The following is an 18,759-nucleotide window of genomic DNA, read 5'->3' on the forward strand; positions in this document are numbered from 1 at the left end:
AGTAACATTTATTTTGACAGTGATTTTGACTCTGACGATTGGAGTGACAGCAGCGATAGTGAAGAATATGAACTGTTGTGTGAAGCAAAGCAATGGGAAGAGTTGCAATACTTTTGTAAATGAGAACGTTTATTTTTTACAGTAGTAAAGTCGTTAGTGAAAACGTTAGTGAGGTGAAGTGGTTGGTGGCTTTGTAAATATTTAAGGTTAAGTTAGTGTTGTCGTTTGTGTTGTAAAATATACGTTAACGGTTTCGTAAAGTGTCAAATTCACATATAATGGGTAAGGAGGCGCGCAGTGCCTCCGTACACATGATATGTATTCTATCTAGTGTTGAAAAAAAATTTTGAAAATCTGAGAGACTGTGCAAGAGCCAACGACCAAAACACTACAAGTAAGATACAGCAGTAGTAGCTGCTTCATGCTGCATTGAGTATTGTTGAATAATTTGAAGTAGTGGTTTTTGAAATCAGCACCCCTATGAGAGCGCTGGCGACCGAAACACCACTAGTAAGATTGTGTATTAGAAACTGCTTCATGCTGTGTTGAGTAAGCTTCGATATCTTTATCAGACCACCTTTAAATTAACCACTCACATTCTCACTGTGGTCCATCTAAAATTTGTAAACTTTATGACATAAAATTATATTATATGCAGGATCCCACCTATTACTTAATCTTTTTGGAATAAATGTTTTATAATATTTATCGATTGATTGTAATTTTTTGTATAAAAAAAGTTTTTTATTTATATTAAAAATATATTCGGTTAATGATATTATCTTATAATTTGTAAATAAATCTAGTAATAAAATAACTTTAATAGTTGGTGTCACTTTTTCGAAAATTCTGGTTTTTTCGTTGATGAACAGAATCTATATTTTACTTCATTAGATGGTGTATTGTACACAAAAAATTTCGAGGAAATAGTTCATTATCCATCAGCTCGAACTGCAAAAGTTTTTTATTTACCAAAAAATGTTAAAATCATTAGAGACCAATCTTTCTCATACCAATCTTATATAAATTCCCTCATTTTTCAAAATGAAATTACCGATGTTACTCAATATGTTTTTACTAACTCAAATAATTTACGAAATTTTATTTTTCCTTTAGGAATTTCCCTTCCTGCTGCAATTTCGGATATACTCAAAAGTTACACTATTTCATATTATTCAATTGAAATACACACATGTCCAGCCTATTGTTATAGATATTTATTTGATCTTAACATCTTAATGAGTATATTTATTATTATTTCATAAAGAAATAGAAATAAAATTAACTTAACTAATGATTTATCCAATTAATATATCAAAATTCAAAGAATTTTACTTATCAAAGAGGAATGCTTAGACATCTTGAGGTTTTCTAAAATTTCCATTTACAATTGATGGTTTCCTTACAATAGCGATTTCCCATCAAAGATCCAATATAATGATAATATATTCTAGACAAAAAATCATTTAGAATTAACGAATAACATAAATATTTAGCTAAATCATATCTTTCGAATCTCAATTCTCTTGAAATAATAGAATTTCAAAGGAAAAATAGACCCAAATCTTTCAAGAATCTGACACTAATCAAAATGAATTTTTTTTGACATTAGTAAAAAAATCAGCTTAAATAAGGCCTAAGAGTACAAATTTTATTAATAAATGTACATTATACGCAAATAATTAATTAGAAAACTATAAATTACGCAAAATTTTTCATCCAATACAATTTCGTATTTGAATCAAAAATAATCGTAATTTCAGTAATTATATTTTAAAGAATAATTGCTTATTTAATAAATATATTTTTGCATTATTAGCGATGCAATTATAAATATAATACAAACTTTTCTGAACTTTTCTCAGAAAAATATTTTGAATATATTGGAATACGAATCGCTTAAAATTGTTTTGGGATTATAAATCTATTAAAAATAAAGAATCTCTAAAAATTTTGAATTGATAAGTATTCAATTTATTTTGGATTTTTAATAGATGCCCGAATTTGTTGCCAGAAGAGCATTTAAGCAATTTCAATTTAATAGTATTGTGGATGATAAAAAGATCAAAATCAGCGATGGAAATCATCAAATGGAAGTTCCTTTTAAAACATTGTGTTCATATAGCAGGAAAGTTATGAATGACTACATGCAAGGAGAAAACATTGAAGAATATAAACTAAAAGAAGTCAGTGATGAAACATTTAAAATCTTTTATCAACTTTTTATAAAAAACAAAGTTTCTATCGAAATTTCTGAAGATATTCTGAAAGAAATATACCAAATAGGCATAGATCTCGAGATTGAAGACTTTTTCGATTGGTATAGTACTCTTATTTTCAGAGATGAAATAAACTTAAAAAATATAGAAGAAGTCCTTTCATTTATAAGAAAATCGCGAAAGAATTATAATGAAAAACTAGATGATATTATCATATTCATAGCGAAAAATATTTCGGGAGGTTATCGATTTTGTAATTTAATCGTTATCGTCTTTTTCTAAACGTGCATTTTTACATTAAAAGCAATGCAACTCCAAAATTAATTGGTATTTAGACTTTAATTAGGTGCAGACAAACGAAATGCAGTCCAAATATTTTGGTGATATATGAATTACATAAATTTAGGGAAATTGAAATTATATCTTTTTAAATTTTTAGGAAAACAGATTTATAGAATTGTTTAAGTCATCAAAATAATGCAGACTTAGATCAAATTTTCCAAATTTAATCATTTGCAAGACTTTCAAGCGACTTCAAAATGTCGAAATATAAGTCCAAAAATAAAATTACGATTACAGTCTATCCTCAATTATTATCACGCTAATTATTGAGTGACCCATGCGTTCGTATGTATGTAATACCTTTTAAAAAGGAGATGAGAGAGATAAACTACATTTACAATTTAAATCTGATGTATTTACTTGTTACATTTACAAATGTAAATGTTTCTCGTAATGTTTACATTTTGTAAGTATAACGAATAAAAACGACGCACTTTTTTACAAAGTCAAATTATGCGATACAACTTTACTTGTTACATTTACAAATGTAAATGTTTCTCGTAATGTTTACATTTTGTAAGTATAACGAATAAAAACGACGCACTTTTTTACAAAGTCAAATTATGCGATACAACTTTACTTGTTACATTTACAAATGTAAATGTTTCTCGTAATGTTTACATTTTGTAAGTATAACGAATAAAAATGACGCACTTTTTTTTACAAAGTCAAATTATTGTTCGATTTTTGCAGCTTGTAAACGATTAATTGTATAAAGCAATTGATATTAGCACGACATAACTGAATAATTCTAATATTGAAATCAAAAGCCCTTAAAATATCATGATATTTTAATTTCATAACAAATCTAGGAGACTATTTGATGAAAACATATCCGATGTGGGTTTTGTTGTATTATATAACTTGTTATTGACTTCTTAGCTTTCGAAATTTTTTTCGATAATGAGAAAACGAATGAAAAATCAACATTTGGTCCATTTAAAATTTGATTTGTTTACATTTTTTTTACTTTTTGAATTCCAATTTATATTTTCCTCAAGAAATACTTTAGATTTTAAGAAACTAAATCATATAATCTACTAAGAAAATATATTAAATCCTATAATACTCAAAGTTTTGTGATAAATCCGATCTTTTTTATTTTACTTTTATTATGTTTTTGCAAACTAAGCAACGTCGGTGTTTCAAAAAGTAATAATTTTAATATTTACTATGATTCTTCTTCGATAAATATAATTTTTGTTCTTGGAATACAACTGTTATTGAGTATTGTCAACTATTTCTTCTCAATTTTGTTTTGAGAAAAAAATGATAGGATATTTCTCGAAAATATAGTAATTAAAAAATCATATATGCTTTCTTTGTATTTATCAATTAAAAATTTCACTGTAAGTTCTCTACACAGTTCAGAAATCGCTTTTTGATTCCGCTACACGTTATTAAAATCACTTTTTGAAAGAAAAAAAACTACTTCGTTATATATCAAATTTGTTCTCGATTATAATAACAATTCGGGAACCGTATATTTGTAAAATATAATTGTTGGGACTTTTTCAATTGACATCACAAGTTTTCTGAGTGTAAAAAATTTCAGAAAAATAATACTTAAAAATCCATCTATGCATAGTATTCTTGATATATTTTCTGACTAGCAGATAACTTTAACATGTCACTATGGCAATATGACACTGTATGTAAAATTTTATTCAAAATTTTCCTTTTTCAAAATCGGTTCAATTTTGAGAGCAAGATTTTACTTCATTATTCGAAATTGATGCCTCAAAGAGACTACTCATGGTCACCAGAATCATATGATGACTCATCCTCAGATGAATACTCTTCAAGTGAAGATTTGTTCCCAAGAAAATCATCAAGCAAAAAACGACATTCATTCTCAGCAGAAGAAGATGCTCAACTTGCAACATTTGTGAAGAAGCATGGTGAAAAGAACTGGAATTACATTGCTTCTAAATTACCTGGCCGCACAGCTCGCCAAGTTCGTGAAAGATGGGTAAATTACTTATCACCACATGTTAGCCATGCTGAATGGACTAAAGAAGAAGACGAATTACTCGAAAAACTTATGTCTCAATATGGAACTAAGTGGGCCAAGATTGCTGAATACTTCCCAAAGCGTACAGATGTTCTTTTAAAGAACCACGCAGCACTCATCAAGCGCCAGATAAAGAAAGGTAAAAGAGTATTCTCAATAAAGTCAGATAACGAAGAAATTGTTGAAAAAAAGGATTCTCCAAAAAGAGTTATTAGTCATGAAATTGAATATTTTGCTACAGTGTCTGTACCACCAATCGATATACCAAGTTCCACCCAGTCAACATCTTCAATTCCTACACCAACTACTCAAAATGAAGTTGTTCAGGATCAGGTTGTTCAGGACCAAGATCCCTTTGCCCTTTTTGATAACATCACTAATGTATTGTGGACATCAAATGATGATGATGAAAGTATTTTAAGTATTATTAACTTTTTTTAAGAAGTAGTTGTTTGTAAATCCTTTTATTATTTGTATAAATTTGATTTTTTTAGATCTTTTTATTCCTTTAGTTTAAAAAAAAAATTAGTATTTGATAAATCAAAGAATCAGATCATGAAATATAAGTAATTTTGTATTTCAGAAAGAAAAACATCTAATATCAAATTACCAAGTAAAAATAAATGAAATTCGAAATAAAATTAACCAAATTTCCATCATTGTAAGTTTAAACTTATAATATGCCATTATCATTTCAAGCTGCTAGTCGTGCCATCCATGATTTGAACAATATCGGTCAATTATTGGGTTAATTTTCCTTTTTGAAATGCCAACTGTTGAAACAATTTAAAACTAAATATTAGTGTAGGAAAACTGAGCTTTAATTTTTATGATGGAATTCTTGAATAAAATTTGAACGCTCACCATTTGAATACAAAACGATGTTTGTCAAAAATTTTATTTCAAATTAATACATACAATTTCTTATTATATGCGAGTTCGATAGAAATCAAAATTGATATAAAAATTATGTGAATTCAAATATCGTCAGAAATTTTATGGGAGAAGAATTAGAGTATGACTTTCCTTTCTGAACATCCTGTTTTGGATTAAGAGCACAATCAACAGCCAGAGTAACGAATGCAAGAATCTTTTCTCTATTTTTCTCAATTGTTTCATTTGTTATACCCGTCATTTATCGCCCATATTTAAAATTGGCGCTAGTTTATTCCATAATTATTGGGATTATCCCATTTACAATCAAACTTCTACTATATATTATCTCACGATTAATAGACAAAACTTTTGATCTTTCATCTTCAGATGATGAGGAGATCGAAGTTACGCATGAAAGGCCAACTAATATATCACCTGCATTATGGGCACACGCAACCGAATTTTCTCAAGAAAATCCATTTACAGACGAGCATGCTGTCAATTATATTGGAATAGGCTTTAAACCGGATGAAGTATACGAATTTGCCCAAAGAATCAAAGAATGCAACTATGATCTCGAAACAAAAACTACAAAAATCGGAACAAAAAAGAAAACTTACATAAATTTATTTGGAAAACTCAAAGGATTTGCAATCAAGCGTGAATCAATAGAAAACGTATTTACTAACAATTGTTCATTACTTTACATCATAATTGGAGGAATATTGATATTCTTCTCTTATTTTCTATGTTTTTACGTTAATCACACATTTACGAATACTACAAAATGGTTTTATACGATAGAACTTGGTATTTCAATTCATTTATTATTAGTCCCTCCAGATGTAGAACCATATTCAGTGACAAAAGGAGATATTTTCAACGGAATTACAAGATTATTTACAACTGTTCTTTGTTTCAGTGCTCTTTACGGTTGTAATTTAGTTAAAAACGAAAAATTTTACATCAAAGATTTCGATATTACAATAAATATGGGAATTATATACAAGATAGTTAATGTCATTACATTTATTAGTGTCGGATTGAACTTTGTTTCCGTTCATTTTTACATTACTTCTCCATTGAACTTCATTCATTATATTTTAGAGAATTTCAACACATATGTATTCGGATGCTCGCTTTCAAAAAGTTTTTTGCATGCGTTGTTACTATTTACTCGAGGCGTTGTATGTGTTTCGATATTTTATTTCTTAGACTCAAAATATTTAGCAATCAAAATGCTATCGATTCCAATAATTACGCTAATTGTTCAAACCCCTACAATATGGACTCCTTTATTTAGATCAAAATTATTTTGGAATTTTTTCATAATCTTTGGATTTTGTATGTTACACTATGCCCTAACTTTTGTCATGATTTATGCTGAAAAGTCTATTTCTATTATTTCAATGATTCTTTCTGTAATTAGCTTAATTTTAGAATTTTTCATTCCAAAATTGATCACTTACAGAATGTTTGATTGGTACACAACCAAACTTATTGAAGGAAATACAAAAATATGCACGATTCTAAGATTTATCATTCCTCATTTGATCTCTCCAATAATTGTGAGTCAAATCATTAAATATAATGACAAATCTCGTTTGCTATTTAGTATTACATGTGTTTGTGCACTTACAAAGGCATTTACAGATCCACACACGTTTTCATTAGCTATTTTCTTTTATTCTTTCTTGTTTTATTTTGATTTTCCAATGAAATCGAAAACTATGACATTATTTTTATCACTTTTGATAGCGAGAAAGTATTTCAGTATTAAACCAATAATAGAGTTACAGCATATGCCAAAGACAACTGAACATTTTATCTCCACTTATTTTGTTAATGCTGATGAAATGTTCAAAATTCCTGTTTTATTATTTAATTCTATTTTTGGAAATCTTTTTGTTGATATTCTTTCACTCAATTCGATCAGAATCATTTCTTCATTCAAGCCTTCCTGCTTCTGGGATCAATGGAACGAACAAGATGATGAAAAGCTCTTTGAAGCAGATTTAACAGAGCATCCTTTGGAAACACCTGTTTACATTTCTCTTTCGAATTACTTAGAGAAGAATCTAGGTAAATTGATAAGTTCTGGAAAATTAGGAACTGTTGATTCTAATGATATCTTTATTTTGACAGATAAAGATCTCATTGCAATAATAGAGATCATTTCGAGAGAAAGCTATTCCGTACATTTCAGATTAAGGGGATTGGAATTCAATGATGTTTCTCCTTGTCATTTGAAAAATAGAAATATTATTTCTGATGATTTAAACATGATTTTGCAAACTGATAGTTTTAGAAATAATGTTTATCATTCTCTAAAATTGTCAAGAGGGCCTCATCATTTAATACAATCTGATTTGTTTTTCCCAGTCAGGTCATTAGTTCTCTACGATTTCACTACTTTCTTCGCTTTAGTGAATGAACAAACAAGAGAAAATTTGAAATTCGTAATTCTCGTACTTGTATTGAAAGAATCCGATATCTTCAATAATCCAGAAGATTATTCATATGCACCAAATAATGATGATAAATTTTCCTTCTATTTGTCTAAATTCGGACTAAGTTTGAGTGAAGCTGATTATGAATTTGCAAATTGCATTAGATATTCCATTCAAACAGCAATAGGAATCAATATTGCACGGAATAATCAGTTGGCTAACTTATTCATGCTACTTAATAACCCTCAAAAATTTGAAATTGAAATTCTTGATTATGATAACGAAAAAGTTCGATCGATATTCGTCGACTTCACAAGGAAATATATTGCGTCATTAATGTTTGCAACTGTTCATAGCTGTTCAGAAGTTAATTGGTCTAATCCAGATGTTGATTTTCTCACTGATTTTTATCATCAAGCTGTAGATCAATTTTGTCCTCTTCCTTTGAGATCAGCTGAGTTTAGAGATGCATTTCTTAACAAAAAAGAAGTAGTAGTTTCAGATTCCAAGAAAAATCATGATAAATTCGGAATTTATATGTGTTCTGAAGAGAACTCATTTAATTTTATTAAATACAATCAGCTGCAAGCTCATTCCTTATGGAATTACTTTGCAATTATGCAGTTGTATTATAGGTGTGATGATCCGGAGAGCATCGTATATAAAGATGTCCAGTGTCACATGCGAAATTTATTCTATACATCAGCAAGCCATCCTTTAGGATATCCTGTTTATGTATCACCAATTCTTACTTCATACTATCTACCAACCTTTTTGTAATGAAAAGATTGATTGTCTTGTTTATATTATATTAAATATTCATGTAGTAGTTTTACTCTTTCAAATGTCATATTTGAAGCATGATAAATCAATAATTAAATGCATTCACATAAATAATAAAGCATTTGATTCTAAAATCTTTGAGTCTAACCTATGTATGTGACATCTAGTTTATTCAATGTCCGAAATTCCATTATTCTTTTAAAATTCAATGAAATAAAAATTTAAAAAGGGTATATATTTTATTACAAAACAAATAAAAGCTAAAAAATAACAGTTAAAGTTCGTTTTCTTGTTCCCTTTGGACGCTCTCTAAACCATTATCATCTGATTTTTTATATCTTCTAATGGCGTTCGTAATAACGTCTGTACAGTTAGCTAATAGACCAAGTTGTACTATATTAGCTATAAGAGCAAGGAAGAACAAGAAGCACCACATTGTACTTAATCTTGACAAAGTAACAACAATGCAAATAAAAAGATATCCGATGTTAACTAATAGTGTAATCCAGAAGAGCTTCTTTTGGTAATTTTCATCCTCAGGGTAAGTTTCAAATTTCCAATTGAAATCACCTTCTTGTGTTGTTTTACATGAATATTTAACACCGGCAAGATGTTTGCTTGCAATTCTTTGCGTATGCCATAAATCAAAAATGATTACAACTGATGAAGTAAACCAGCCGAATGTGTGCGAATCCATCAATGAAAATATCATTGTCCAAATGCATATGAAAAGTTTAATGATTAAAAATACAGAAGTAATTGTCAAATTTGAAGCAAGAAATCTGATTTTGCGAATTCCTTTTTGAATTGTATCAGAAAAGTTTTTGTTAGTTTGAGGGGCGTCGCTGTTATCTGTTGGCTGTGTTTCAAGCGGTTCTTGAATAGAATTTCCTTCAGTATCCATAATTTTTAATTCAAAACGGTTGAATAGAAAAATCATTTTATTGAAATTTTATGGTTAAATAACTCCTAATCATATTCCTTATTGATTTCATTAATAAAAATTTTCGAAATTTTTTGTGAATTCGAAAATCTCACTGATAAAACCTAGAAAAAATTTTTCTAAAATTTGAAAAATAATTTTTATTTGGAATTGAAAAATCATTTTTAAACAAAGTTAATCGGGGAAAAGCATAAATTATAGATATAGAATTTAATTATATTAATGATTAGTATTTTAATAATAAATTTCATCAATTGAGCAATATCATGTTTCAGCTGAAGGAATCAAATGTTATACACAATGACTACGTTCAATGGTTCATCCCACAAAACTAACGTTGAAAACGCTCAAAAAAGTGACGAATGTATACAAATATTTGAATGTCATCCTTCCGTCCTCGTGATTTTAAGACAATTCCAGCCACAGGATATGAAGATTTCATGCAAATGCAACAAGATTTCATTGAAATGGATAGCACAAATGTAGCAGAAAAAGAAAATTCGTTATTAAAGAATTCCATGTTGAAATCGAAACAAGGGATGATTTCTTTTGTTGACGACTTCCTTAGAAACGTCAGCATCAGACATAAAGATCTTGACTTGTTCATTGAAGTTATTGAATTTTTGTACAAAAATGCCAATTCATCTAACTTCACCAAAGACATAATACAAACAGTCGTTGACAAGATCTTAACTCCTATTGAAGACTATAGAATTTCAGAAAAAATTATGCATTTTACATTTCTTCGCAGATTATTCGTTAAAAAGCTCATTCCTCTCGATCAAATTCATTCTACACTGCTTAATTTTCCAAAGGGATATCCAATTCAATACATAATCCTTTACTATTTCTTCGTTTCTGAATGCTACACAAAATCTGGCAGAGATGTGGAAAAAATGAAGGAAGTGATCGAAGAATACAGAATGAAATTTGAAGGAAATCCTAAAATTACAAAAGAAATGGAAACTTTCTTAAAACTCCAAAAAATGCAAGATTCAATGGAAAAGAACTCATATGCGAAGCTCAAAGAATACATCGAATACGGATGCCCACTTAATTCAATGGAATACGCTCTTAAATTCGATAAAGTCGACCTTTTGAATGAAATTGTAACCAGAGACAAAATTAATCTATCAGAAAGAATGGAACAGAACTATTTCGAACCATCTTTGTTCGTACATTGGGATCCTACACCTCTTGAGTTCGCTGCTTTCTTTGGTTCTTACAATTGTTTCAAATACATCATCAAACATAACATTAGCTTACAATACATTCCTCTTTTCGCTACAGCAGGATGCGATATACGTATCCTCAAGGTTTTGGCCTCAAAAAAGGTCAGTTTTGAAGGATGTCCAAGAATTGCAGCTTATTTCCGCAGATATGACATTTTCGAGTGGATCATGACACGCCACAAAGAGAATCTGAACATGAAGAAGGAACTAAACTACGCTTTATCACGTGCAATTGCAATTAATTATATTGATATGATAGTTCAATGCATAGATATCGGGGCAAACATCAATTTCAAGGATGAGAATCAACAGACTCCGCTGATAGTCGCTGCTACAAACGATTGCCTCGAATCTGTTGCTTATATGATCAGATATCCAAGTTTAGGCGTGGCCGCAGAAGATGCTTTTGGCCACAAGATACAAGACTTATCTCATGACCCAAGAATTAGAAGACTTATTGCAGATGCAATTGAAGAAGAGAATGAAAGACTTAGAAGATAAGTCACTATTATTTTAGATATAAATATGTAATTTTAATATCTCAAAATCTAATCAAGCTTTTTATCAAAATATATTTCCATTTTTTTTGAGCCGAATCTGGAATATAGTCAGTGGAAATCCTACAAGAAATGCAGACACAATATATTTCCGCAACATTCTATTAAAATCAGGAAATATTGAATCACATTATTTTTCTTCAAAGCTCATTTAAATTCCTTCTATTAAAAACTTTCTCAAGCGTGGTGATGATTGTTTGGTTTCATTTTTTTGTATTCAGACTAAATGAAGTAAGATTTTTATCCTTTCCATGCAAAACTCAATGCTTGAAATTATTTACTATTTGATAAGCTATCATTTCGTTTGCACGGAATAAGCATTATTGATGTTTTGATAAAAATCATGAAAAAAATGAGTTAATATATAACATAACTAGAAAACATGTACTGATACACCGCACTTGAAAAAGAGCAATGCAATTATGCAATCCTAATGCTCATAAAATGAATAATTTATATTTTTGAACTTCATAAAAAATGATTTTAGACTGCAAATTTAATCATCACTATGAGTGCGTATTGTAAGCTTCCTACCATTACAAATAAGAAATTGCCTTATCGCGTGAACTCCTCACAAACTATCATTTTTTTCGGTTTCTAAAGTACTGAAAATTTTAGTATGCAACAATTTTTAGTATAAATTGGAGAATAAAAAATGTGTGGTCCGAACATCAGCCAAAATTGAATACTTACAATGTCACTTTTGATTCAATATTTTTTTACAATTGGTAAACATATTCTTAACACTCTAATCTAATTTGTGTTCAATAAAAATAATCAACCTGACATAATTTTCGGCCAAACCGACATCAATTTTAAAAAAGATATTGTAATTTAATTTGAATGAAGAATATTCAACAAAATTCGATTTTTAAAATTTTGAGAGCATATTAATTCAATTAAATTTTACTTAATTTGAATTAATTATAATATTTCATACTAATATATAAAAATATTCAATTCGTTTTTCATAACTCTTTCAAACCTATTTCTACCGAAAGGATTTCTGAATTTTGAATAGAAGCGTAATTTGAGTTCAAGATGTCTACGCTGAGGGCTGTCGTTTTCTCTACAGATAATCCTCAGTCCTTGAAACAAATTGTTGTCGGCTCAGATTTTACAGGTGAGCAGTTTATGCAAATAGCTTGTATTCAACTTGGAATACCGTTCAATATGAATTCACAATTGCACGCTACGATGCAAGACGGCACAACAATTATCGTTAATTTAGAACAAACATTAGAATCTCAAGGTATTTTGAATGGATCGTCTTTTTGCATTGGCGATAATTACGGCCAACTACCTCTTCCTCCCCTTCATACATCAGAATTCCCGCAAATACAGCAAGACGAGTTTGAGGAACAGTATCAGCAGTTTATGATACCGCCATCAAGTCTTAAGGAGGATCAAGTTCGAGAAATTCAAATTAATCCGATAGATTTAACAGTTCTCGATTTCCCAGAAAATGAAATTGAACCACCCAGCAGTCAGTTCCCTGCACCACCATCATATTTCCCAGCAGAAGAACAGAGCGTATTCGTTCCTCCTATCGATTTAACAGTTCCTGAATTTCCATCTGACTCTGAAAACTCAATAGACAGTTCAGAAGGAAGTGAAGAAAGTGATATTGTTATCAAAAATAATAAATTTGAGACTGCTGAATTTGATACTTCTTGTGGCATCAGCTTTTCATTGGGAACGAAAGAAAATGCGACACAAATGTATACTTTTTACGAATTTCAAGATAACCACGAAAAGCCAATTTATTATGATAATAAATTCAAGCTTAAACAAGTAATTCAAGTCGCTCGTCAAGTCTTACAACTCAGAAATAACGATTACGTGGCATTATTGTGCTTTAGCGATAATGAAAAACGTTGGTTTGAAGAAGATCTCTGTGTTGAAGAACATTCATGCTATGATGGCATGGCCATTAGAATCTTCAGAAAGGAATTAGTCATTTCTATCAATTCAATTCACTTCGAAACTTTCAAATTCAAATTTAATATTACAGACACTGTTGGAGAGCTTGTCAAGCAGATTGCACAAGAGAAAGGCATAAATAACTATGCCGGATATACTTTAATGACAAGAGAAACTACAATTAAAGGATCCAAAATGAAAACTAGAGAAATTCCATTAGATCTCGAAAAAGACTTACCGCATCAGATTACAGATATGAAAGAACTGAAGTTTGGTCGATGCTACTTCGTTTTCTCCCACAAAGATTTGCAATCTATGGATTCTGCAATGTTGGCATATAAAGATGCAGCTATTGAGATGAAAAATGGATCAACGAAACTATTATCTAAGGAAGATGCCGTACGATTGGCCGCTCTTTCGATTATTATCGAAAATGATAAAAATAATTTCGACATTAACTCGATTCCGGACGAAGTTGGCCAATATCTTCCAAGTCACTACCCAGATCACAAGACGCTAGGCTCAGAAGTTCGAAAATTTTTGGAACAAAATGGAGTTCCTGACAAAATCAACGCTGTAAGGCTGTATTTGAAGCATGTAAGACTTGTTCCTGACTTTAACATGCAGAAATTCAAGTATACTAATGATACATCGTTGAATTCTGAAATGCAAGCCTTAATTAACCCATTATGCGTTACAATTGTTAACCAAGAAGGTGACATTAGCTGTAGAATACCTTATAATGATATTATAGAGCTTGAATGTGAAGATCAAGTTTTATCAATTTTATATCAAGTTTCAAATGACAATAATTTCTCAGCTGTCACCATAAGAACCAAGAAGTGTCTTCTAATCTACAGAACAATCATCACTTACCAAAGAATTATCAGAAATCTGTTAATGGAGCGCGCACAACTCAGATTAGAAGGTAAATGGTCAGGTCCTGTGTCTCCAAATGACATCATCCATGTCAATGCTTACAATGATTTCACAGATAAGAATCCATCTTTATTTGAGATCGATAGGAACTTCACGGGACAAATGCTACTCCAAATATTAACAAAGAACATGAATATATCACTTGAAGATCCATCAAACAAAGATTTGGCCATACTTGTCAAATTAAGAAATATTTACAAGTGGGCGGAACCAATGAATACGTTAAGTCAGATCGGAATGTACGATAACATCGATGTTTACATCGTACATGTTGAAAGAAACATGAAAATCTACTTACCGAATGGAACAGATATCGAATTAAAAATAAATGCACAAAGTAAATCAGAAAAAGTGATTTCTGATATATTTACAGCACTTAAACAACCATATGTATATGGATATTCATTGTATTACATTAATGAAAACAATGAATTAGTTCCATCATCAAGTGAATCAACAGTTCCTGAGCAATCATTAAGAACAGATAGTTTATATCTCAAAAGAAGATTCTTTACATTAACAAGAGATGATTTGAAGAATGATTTATTGACAACATCCGCTTTCTTTGATTCAAGAGAATATATTTTAACAAAAGAAGTTTCAATAACTGACCAAGTAGCCGTAGAACTTGCTATTCTTGATTATATAACAGAACATGAAGATTTACAATCATATCAGAACTTCAAAGACACTGATTTCCAATGGGAAAAGATGTTTCCTAAATCAATATCTATAAAGAAATCATTGAAAAAGGCATTTTTAGAAGCATTTGCAAATCATGAAATAATTGATAAAAAACATGCCATGAAAAAGTATTTGACAATTGTAAGAGAACTCCCATATTTCGGTGGTGAATCATATCAAATAACAATGAGAGATTCTGATTACCATCGAAAGAAATTACCAAAAACATTCCAAGATGCAATTATAAAAATTTGTCCATTGAATATTTTCTTGTTGGAAACAAATGGAAAAGTAATACATAAATTATTCTGGAGACAAGTAATTTCATATGAAGCATCGAAGAAATCAATGAGATTGACATTTAGAAATGCAAAAGGTGATGAAATAATCAATGTAGATATCAGAAGTAAATCGATGCAGGATATTTTAATGATGATCAAAGGTTCATGGACAATTTTCGTAACAATTATGCAGCTCCATAGAAAAGAAGATGAAGCGAAACAAGAAGAAAGAAATAAAAGACATAACGGTGGATTTACAGATAACGGAAAAGTCCATGGTCCACAAGTTGATTTATATGTAATTACTGATTTAGTTACACGAAAGAAAACTAAATTAGTTTGGTTAGATATCGACATGACACAACAAGAAGTTCTTAATTTCATGAGAAAATTATATAACACGAATCCAAAAGATAAATATGGATTAATGATTGAAAATTCTGAATCATATACATGGTTGTTATCTGATATGAAAATCAAAGATGTTGATGTCAAAGTTCTTTCTAATCTTTTCTATTTGAATATCCGACCAAAACTGAAAATTCAAGATGATAATGGTCAAACAAAAGAAGTTGTTTTGAGATTGGAAGTTCCTTTGGTTGAATCGATTAAAGAAGTTTGTGACGAATTCGGCATCAAACAATCAATCGGATACACATTGTTCGCACCTGAAAAGACAAAGAACAATGAGTTATTCCCATTGGAATTGAATTCGACATTGCCAGAACAAATTTCTTCTTTCGAAGGTTTAGTTTTAAGAAGAAGATTCTTCGTTATAACTAAACTTGATTTCGAATCTCAAGAAGCATTCAATCAGATCTACAATGATATTAGAAGAATGGTTAATTCTGGTGTCATGGATATTTCTCTTGAAATGGCAAATGAATTGGCTTTTTACCAGATGTCCGTTGATATGAATCCATTGACAGAAAAAGCAATTCCTGAAAATTGTTCGAATTATTTACCAAAGAACATCAAACAAAACAGGAATATGAAGCTCGAAATCAAGAAATACATGAAGTTATATCCAAAACTAACAGTTGAAGAAGCACAAAGACAATTCATTGAACACGCAAGATCAATACAATCATTTGCTTGCGAAAGATATTCAGGATATTACTTCTCAAATGTAAAAGGAAACAGAAGAATGCATGAAATAAGTGTTGTCATCACTCCTTATAGATTTTATGTCACTGAGAAACAAACAAATACTCTTTTGATCAATATACAACACGAATTCATTTACAAGATTGAAGAATTGGAAGGAAGATTGTGTATTTCTTATACAGGATTAGATAAACAAAACTTTGTATTGGACATGGAATCAACAGCATCAAGACAAATTAAGAATGTAATTGATACTTATTACAGCATTAAATGTCAATTACTCAAACTCAGAATCACTGATGATTTCAAGCCAGAAGAAATCTCAAGTGGTGAACACCTTTTGATTTTTGCACACATTGGAGTAGATAATGATAAACACAGATCAATTGCTTTCGATCAGAGATGTAATGGTCAACAATTGGTCCAAAGACTCAGAAAATTATTGAATTTGAATGAAAAGTCATCTTTGTAAATGATCTAAGACTTTCTTGAATGAAAAGTCAAATGTCATTGAAGAAGTCAAAACAATTCTCAACAAAGCAGAGAATGTTGAAGTAATCGTCATCAAGAGAGGTCAATCCATATCAGAATTGACAGCAAAGTTTGTCTCATCATCTGAATCATCATCACCAGAAGAACAAGCTCTTCGTGAGATATTATCCATTGCTTCCAAATCCGCAAATACTCTTTCAAAGACTGCAGAACAAGTCCTTGAAATCAAGAAGAAGAAAGAAACAGCCGCGACAACTGTTCACACTGGACAGGCAAGAGAATGGCTACTGAAGAGATTAGATTTGGAATCAAGAGTCATCAAGGCAAGAATGATACTCGAACATCACGAACAAGAACTTGCCTCGATTCAATAATTTATTTATTTAGAATATAATTGTTATTATATTTTTTTGTTAGATTTACTAAAAAAAAAACATCTTTCTTTTTTCTTCTAATGCCTTTATAATCAGATATATATATTCTTGTTTGTTTGGGTACTTTATATTCATAAGTCCAACAATCTATGCTATGTGCTTAGATAAGACGACAGAAGATTATGTACTGTATGTGGAATCTAAACATGATTATATAGAACCTTTTGCTGAAAAACTCAAAAACGAAACGCTATCAATCAGTCGGTGGAGAAATTTTTATTCATTGTTTATTTATCTAAAATCACTTTTCTAAGATGTATATAATATTGAAGTATTTCGATAATAAAATACTTCAAATGGATCGTGAAATTTATGAAGATTTTGCCTCATTTCTTGAATCTCTTGATAACATCTTTAATCAAATTAACGATTTAACAAACACATACTACTAATATCTCAACGAGCACATGAGTGAATTGAATTATATTAAAATTTTTGAATCCTCCAAACAAAATGCAGAGAAGATTGCATTAAGAAAAGTAAACTTAACACATTTCACTTATTTGATATTAACAATTTATGGATTTCATCACCTTTAACAACATGCAAGAATGATTATAAGAATCTTATTAAGGATCCTAGTTCTCTACCTAGAGTTGAGATTATGTAGTGACTAGTTGGATCATAATTTATACGGTGAATAAGAATGAATATTTTAATTAATACCAAATCACTTGATTTTATGCATACATGTCAAGACTCATAAATTATATAATCAAAAGTTGTCCATCCTTACCTATTTCGCTGAACAAGAAAAATTTGTAAAAGGATAGCGATTCTCAAAACATTGAATAGCATTCCTGTATACAAATGGTCCAATGTTAGTGAAATACTCCAAATTGATTAAACATTAAATGTATTTTGTATTTTTCATATAAATTAAATTCAATTTAGAAAGAATGTGCTAATTCCAAATGATAATTTGAACTCAGAGCATCATACTGCAATAATATTACATATTGGAATTTGATATTGCAATATTATCGAAGATAGTGCTCCAAAATGTGAGATTTTCTGATACTTGTTCTTAGTATCCATGCACTTTCTAAATACCTTGTATGATCATATTGAAATTAAAAATAGATGATTTTGTTTCAGTTTAATTTGAATAATTAGTGTCCCAATAACCTTCTGGCTTAAGATTTACATAAACACCTAACTTTTAGCTGTAACTTCACTTGACAACCAATTTTGACGAATTTCTGTTGGATACTTATTAAAATTTAATTTTGGGTTCAATATATAAGACTTTAGGTATCTTGCAGTTAATTCATTTTGGGAAAGTTAAACATTTGGGAAAAAACAATTGCTCATTCAATTAACCGATCATCACTCTCAAAAAAATCAATAATTGGGAATTTTCCCATTCAAATTTTTTTCATTTTTTCCCAGTATAACTTTTCTTTAAAAATCTGAATATACTCCATTAACTCTATTAAATTTTTTGATTGAAAACTTAAATCTTGAATTTGAGTTCTGGTTA

General features: G+C 29.8%; 5 protein-coding genes across 5 annotated transcripts, besides 2 other annotated features; 4 read left to right on the top strand and 1 right to left on the bottom strand.

The window, feature by feature from the left end:
• Positions 1-270: part of a mobile genetic element that runs on past the window's edge.
• A 2,190-nt stretch (positions 271-2,460) lies between these two features.
• Positions 2,461-2,638: a mobile genetic element.
• A 1,623-nt stretch (positions 2,639-4,261) lies between these two features.
• Positions 4,262-5,172, top strand: TVAGG3_0615040 (RNA polymerase II transcription regulator recruiting protein; the record flags this gene model as incomplete). The annotated part of the gene is made up of 1 exon (XM_001308171.2): positions 4,297-5,016. The coding sequence occupies one exon, from the start codon at positions 4,297-4,299 to the stop codon at positions 5,014-5,016; it is 720 nt and encodes a 239-aa protein (XP_001308172.1).
• Positions 5,173-5,579: 407 nt separating this feature from the next.
• Positions 5,580-8,826, top strand: TVAGG3_0615050 (pecanex family; the record flags this gene model as incomplete). Its single annotated transcript, XM_001308170.1, has 1 exon — positions 7,167-8,681. The coding sequence occupies one exon, from the start codon at positions 7,167-7,169 to the stop codon at positions 8,679-8,681; it is 1,515 nt and encodes a 504-aa protein (XP_001308171.1).
• A 78-nt stretch (positions 8,827-8,904) lies between these two features.
• TVAGG3_0615060 (eukaryotic protein of unknown function, DUF846 family) lies at positions 8,905-9,598 on the bottom strand (the record flags this gene model as incomplete). The annotated part of the gene is made up of 1 exon (XM_001308169.2): positions 8,959-9,588. One exon carries the CDS (start codon positions 9,586-9,588, stop codon positions 8,959-8,961), a length of 630 nt encoding a protein of 209 aa, XP_001308170.1.
• Positions 9,599-9,812: 214 nt separating this feature from the next.
• TVAGG3_0615070 (spectrin binding) lies at positions 9,813-11,603 on the top strand (the record flags this gene model as incomplete). Its single annotated transcript, XM_001308168.1, has 1 exon — positions 10,008-11,360. One exon carries the CDS (start codon positions 10,008-10,010, stop codon positions 11,358-11,360), a length of 1,353 nt encoding a protein of 450 aa, XP_001308169.1.
• An 854-nt stretch (positions 11,604-12,457) lies between these two features.
• TVAGG3_0615080 (tyrosine-protein phosphatase family) lies at positions 12,458-18,556 on the top strand (the record flags this gene model as incomplete). The annotated part of the gene is made up of 1 exon (XM_001308167.2): positions 12,458-16,822. One exon carries the CDS (start codon positions 12,458-12,460, stop codon positions 16,820-16,822), a length of 4,365 nt encoding a protein of 1,454 aa, XP_001308168.1.
• Between the last annotated feature and the right edge of the window lie 203 nt (positions 18,557-18,759).

The sequence above is a fragment of the Trichomonas vaginalis genome, chromosome III (genome assembly GCF_026262505.1).
Source record: "Trichomonas vaginalis G3 chromosome III, whole genome shotgun sequence".
NCBI lineage: Eukaryota > Parabasalia > Trichomonadida > Trichomonadidae > Trichomonas > Trichomonas vaginalis.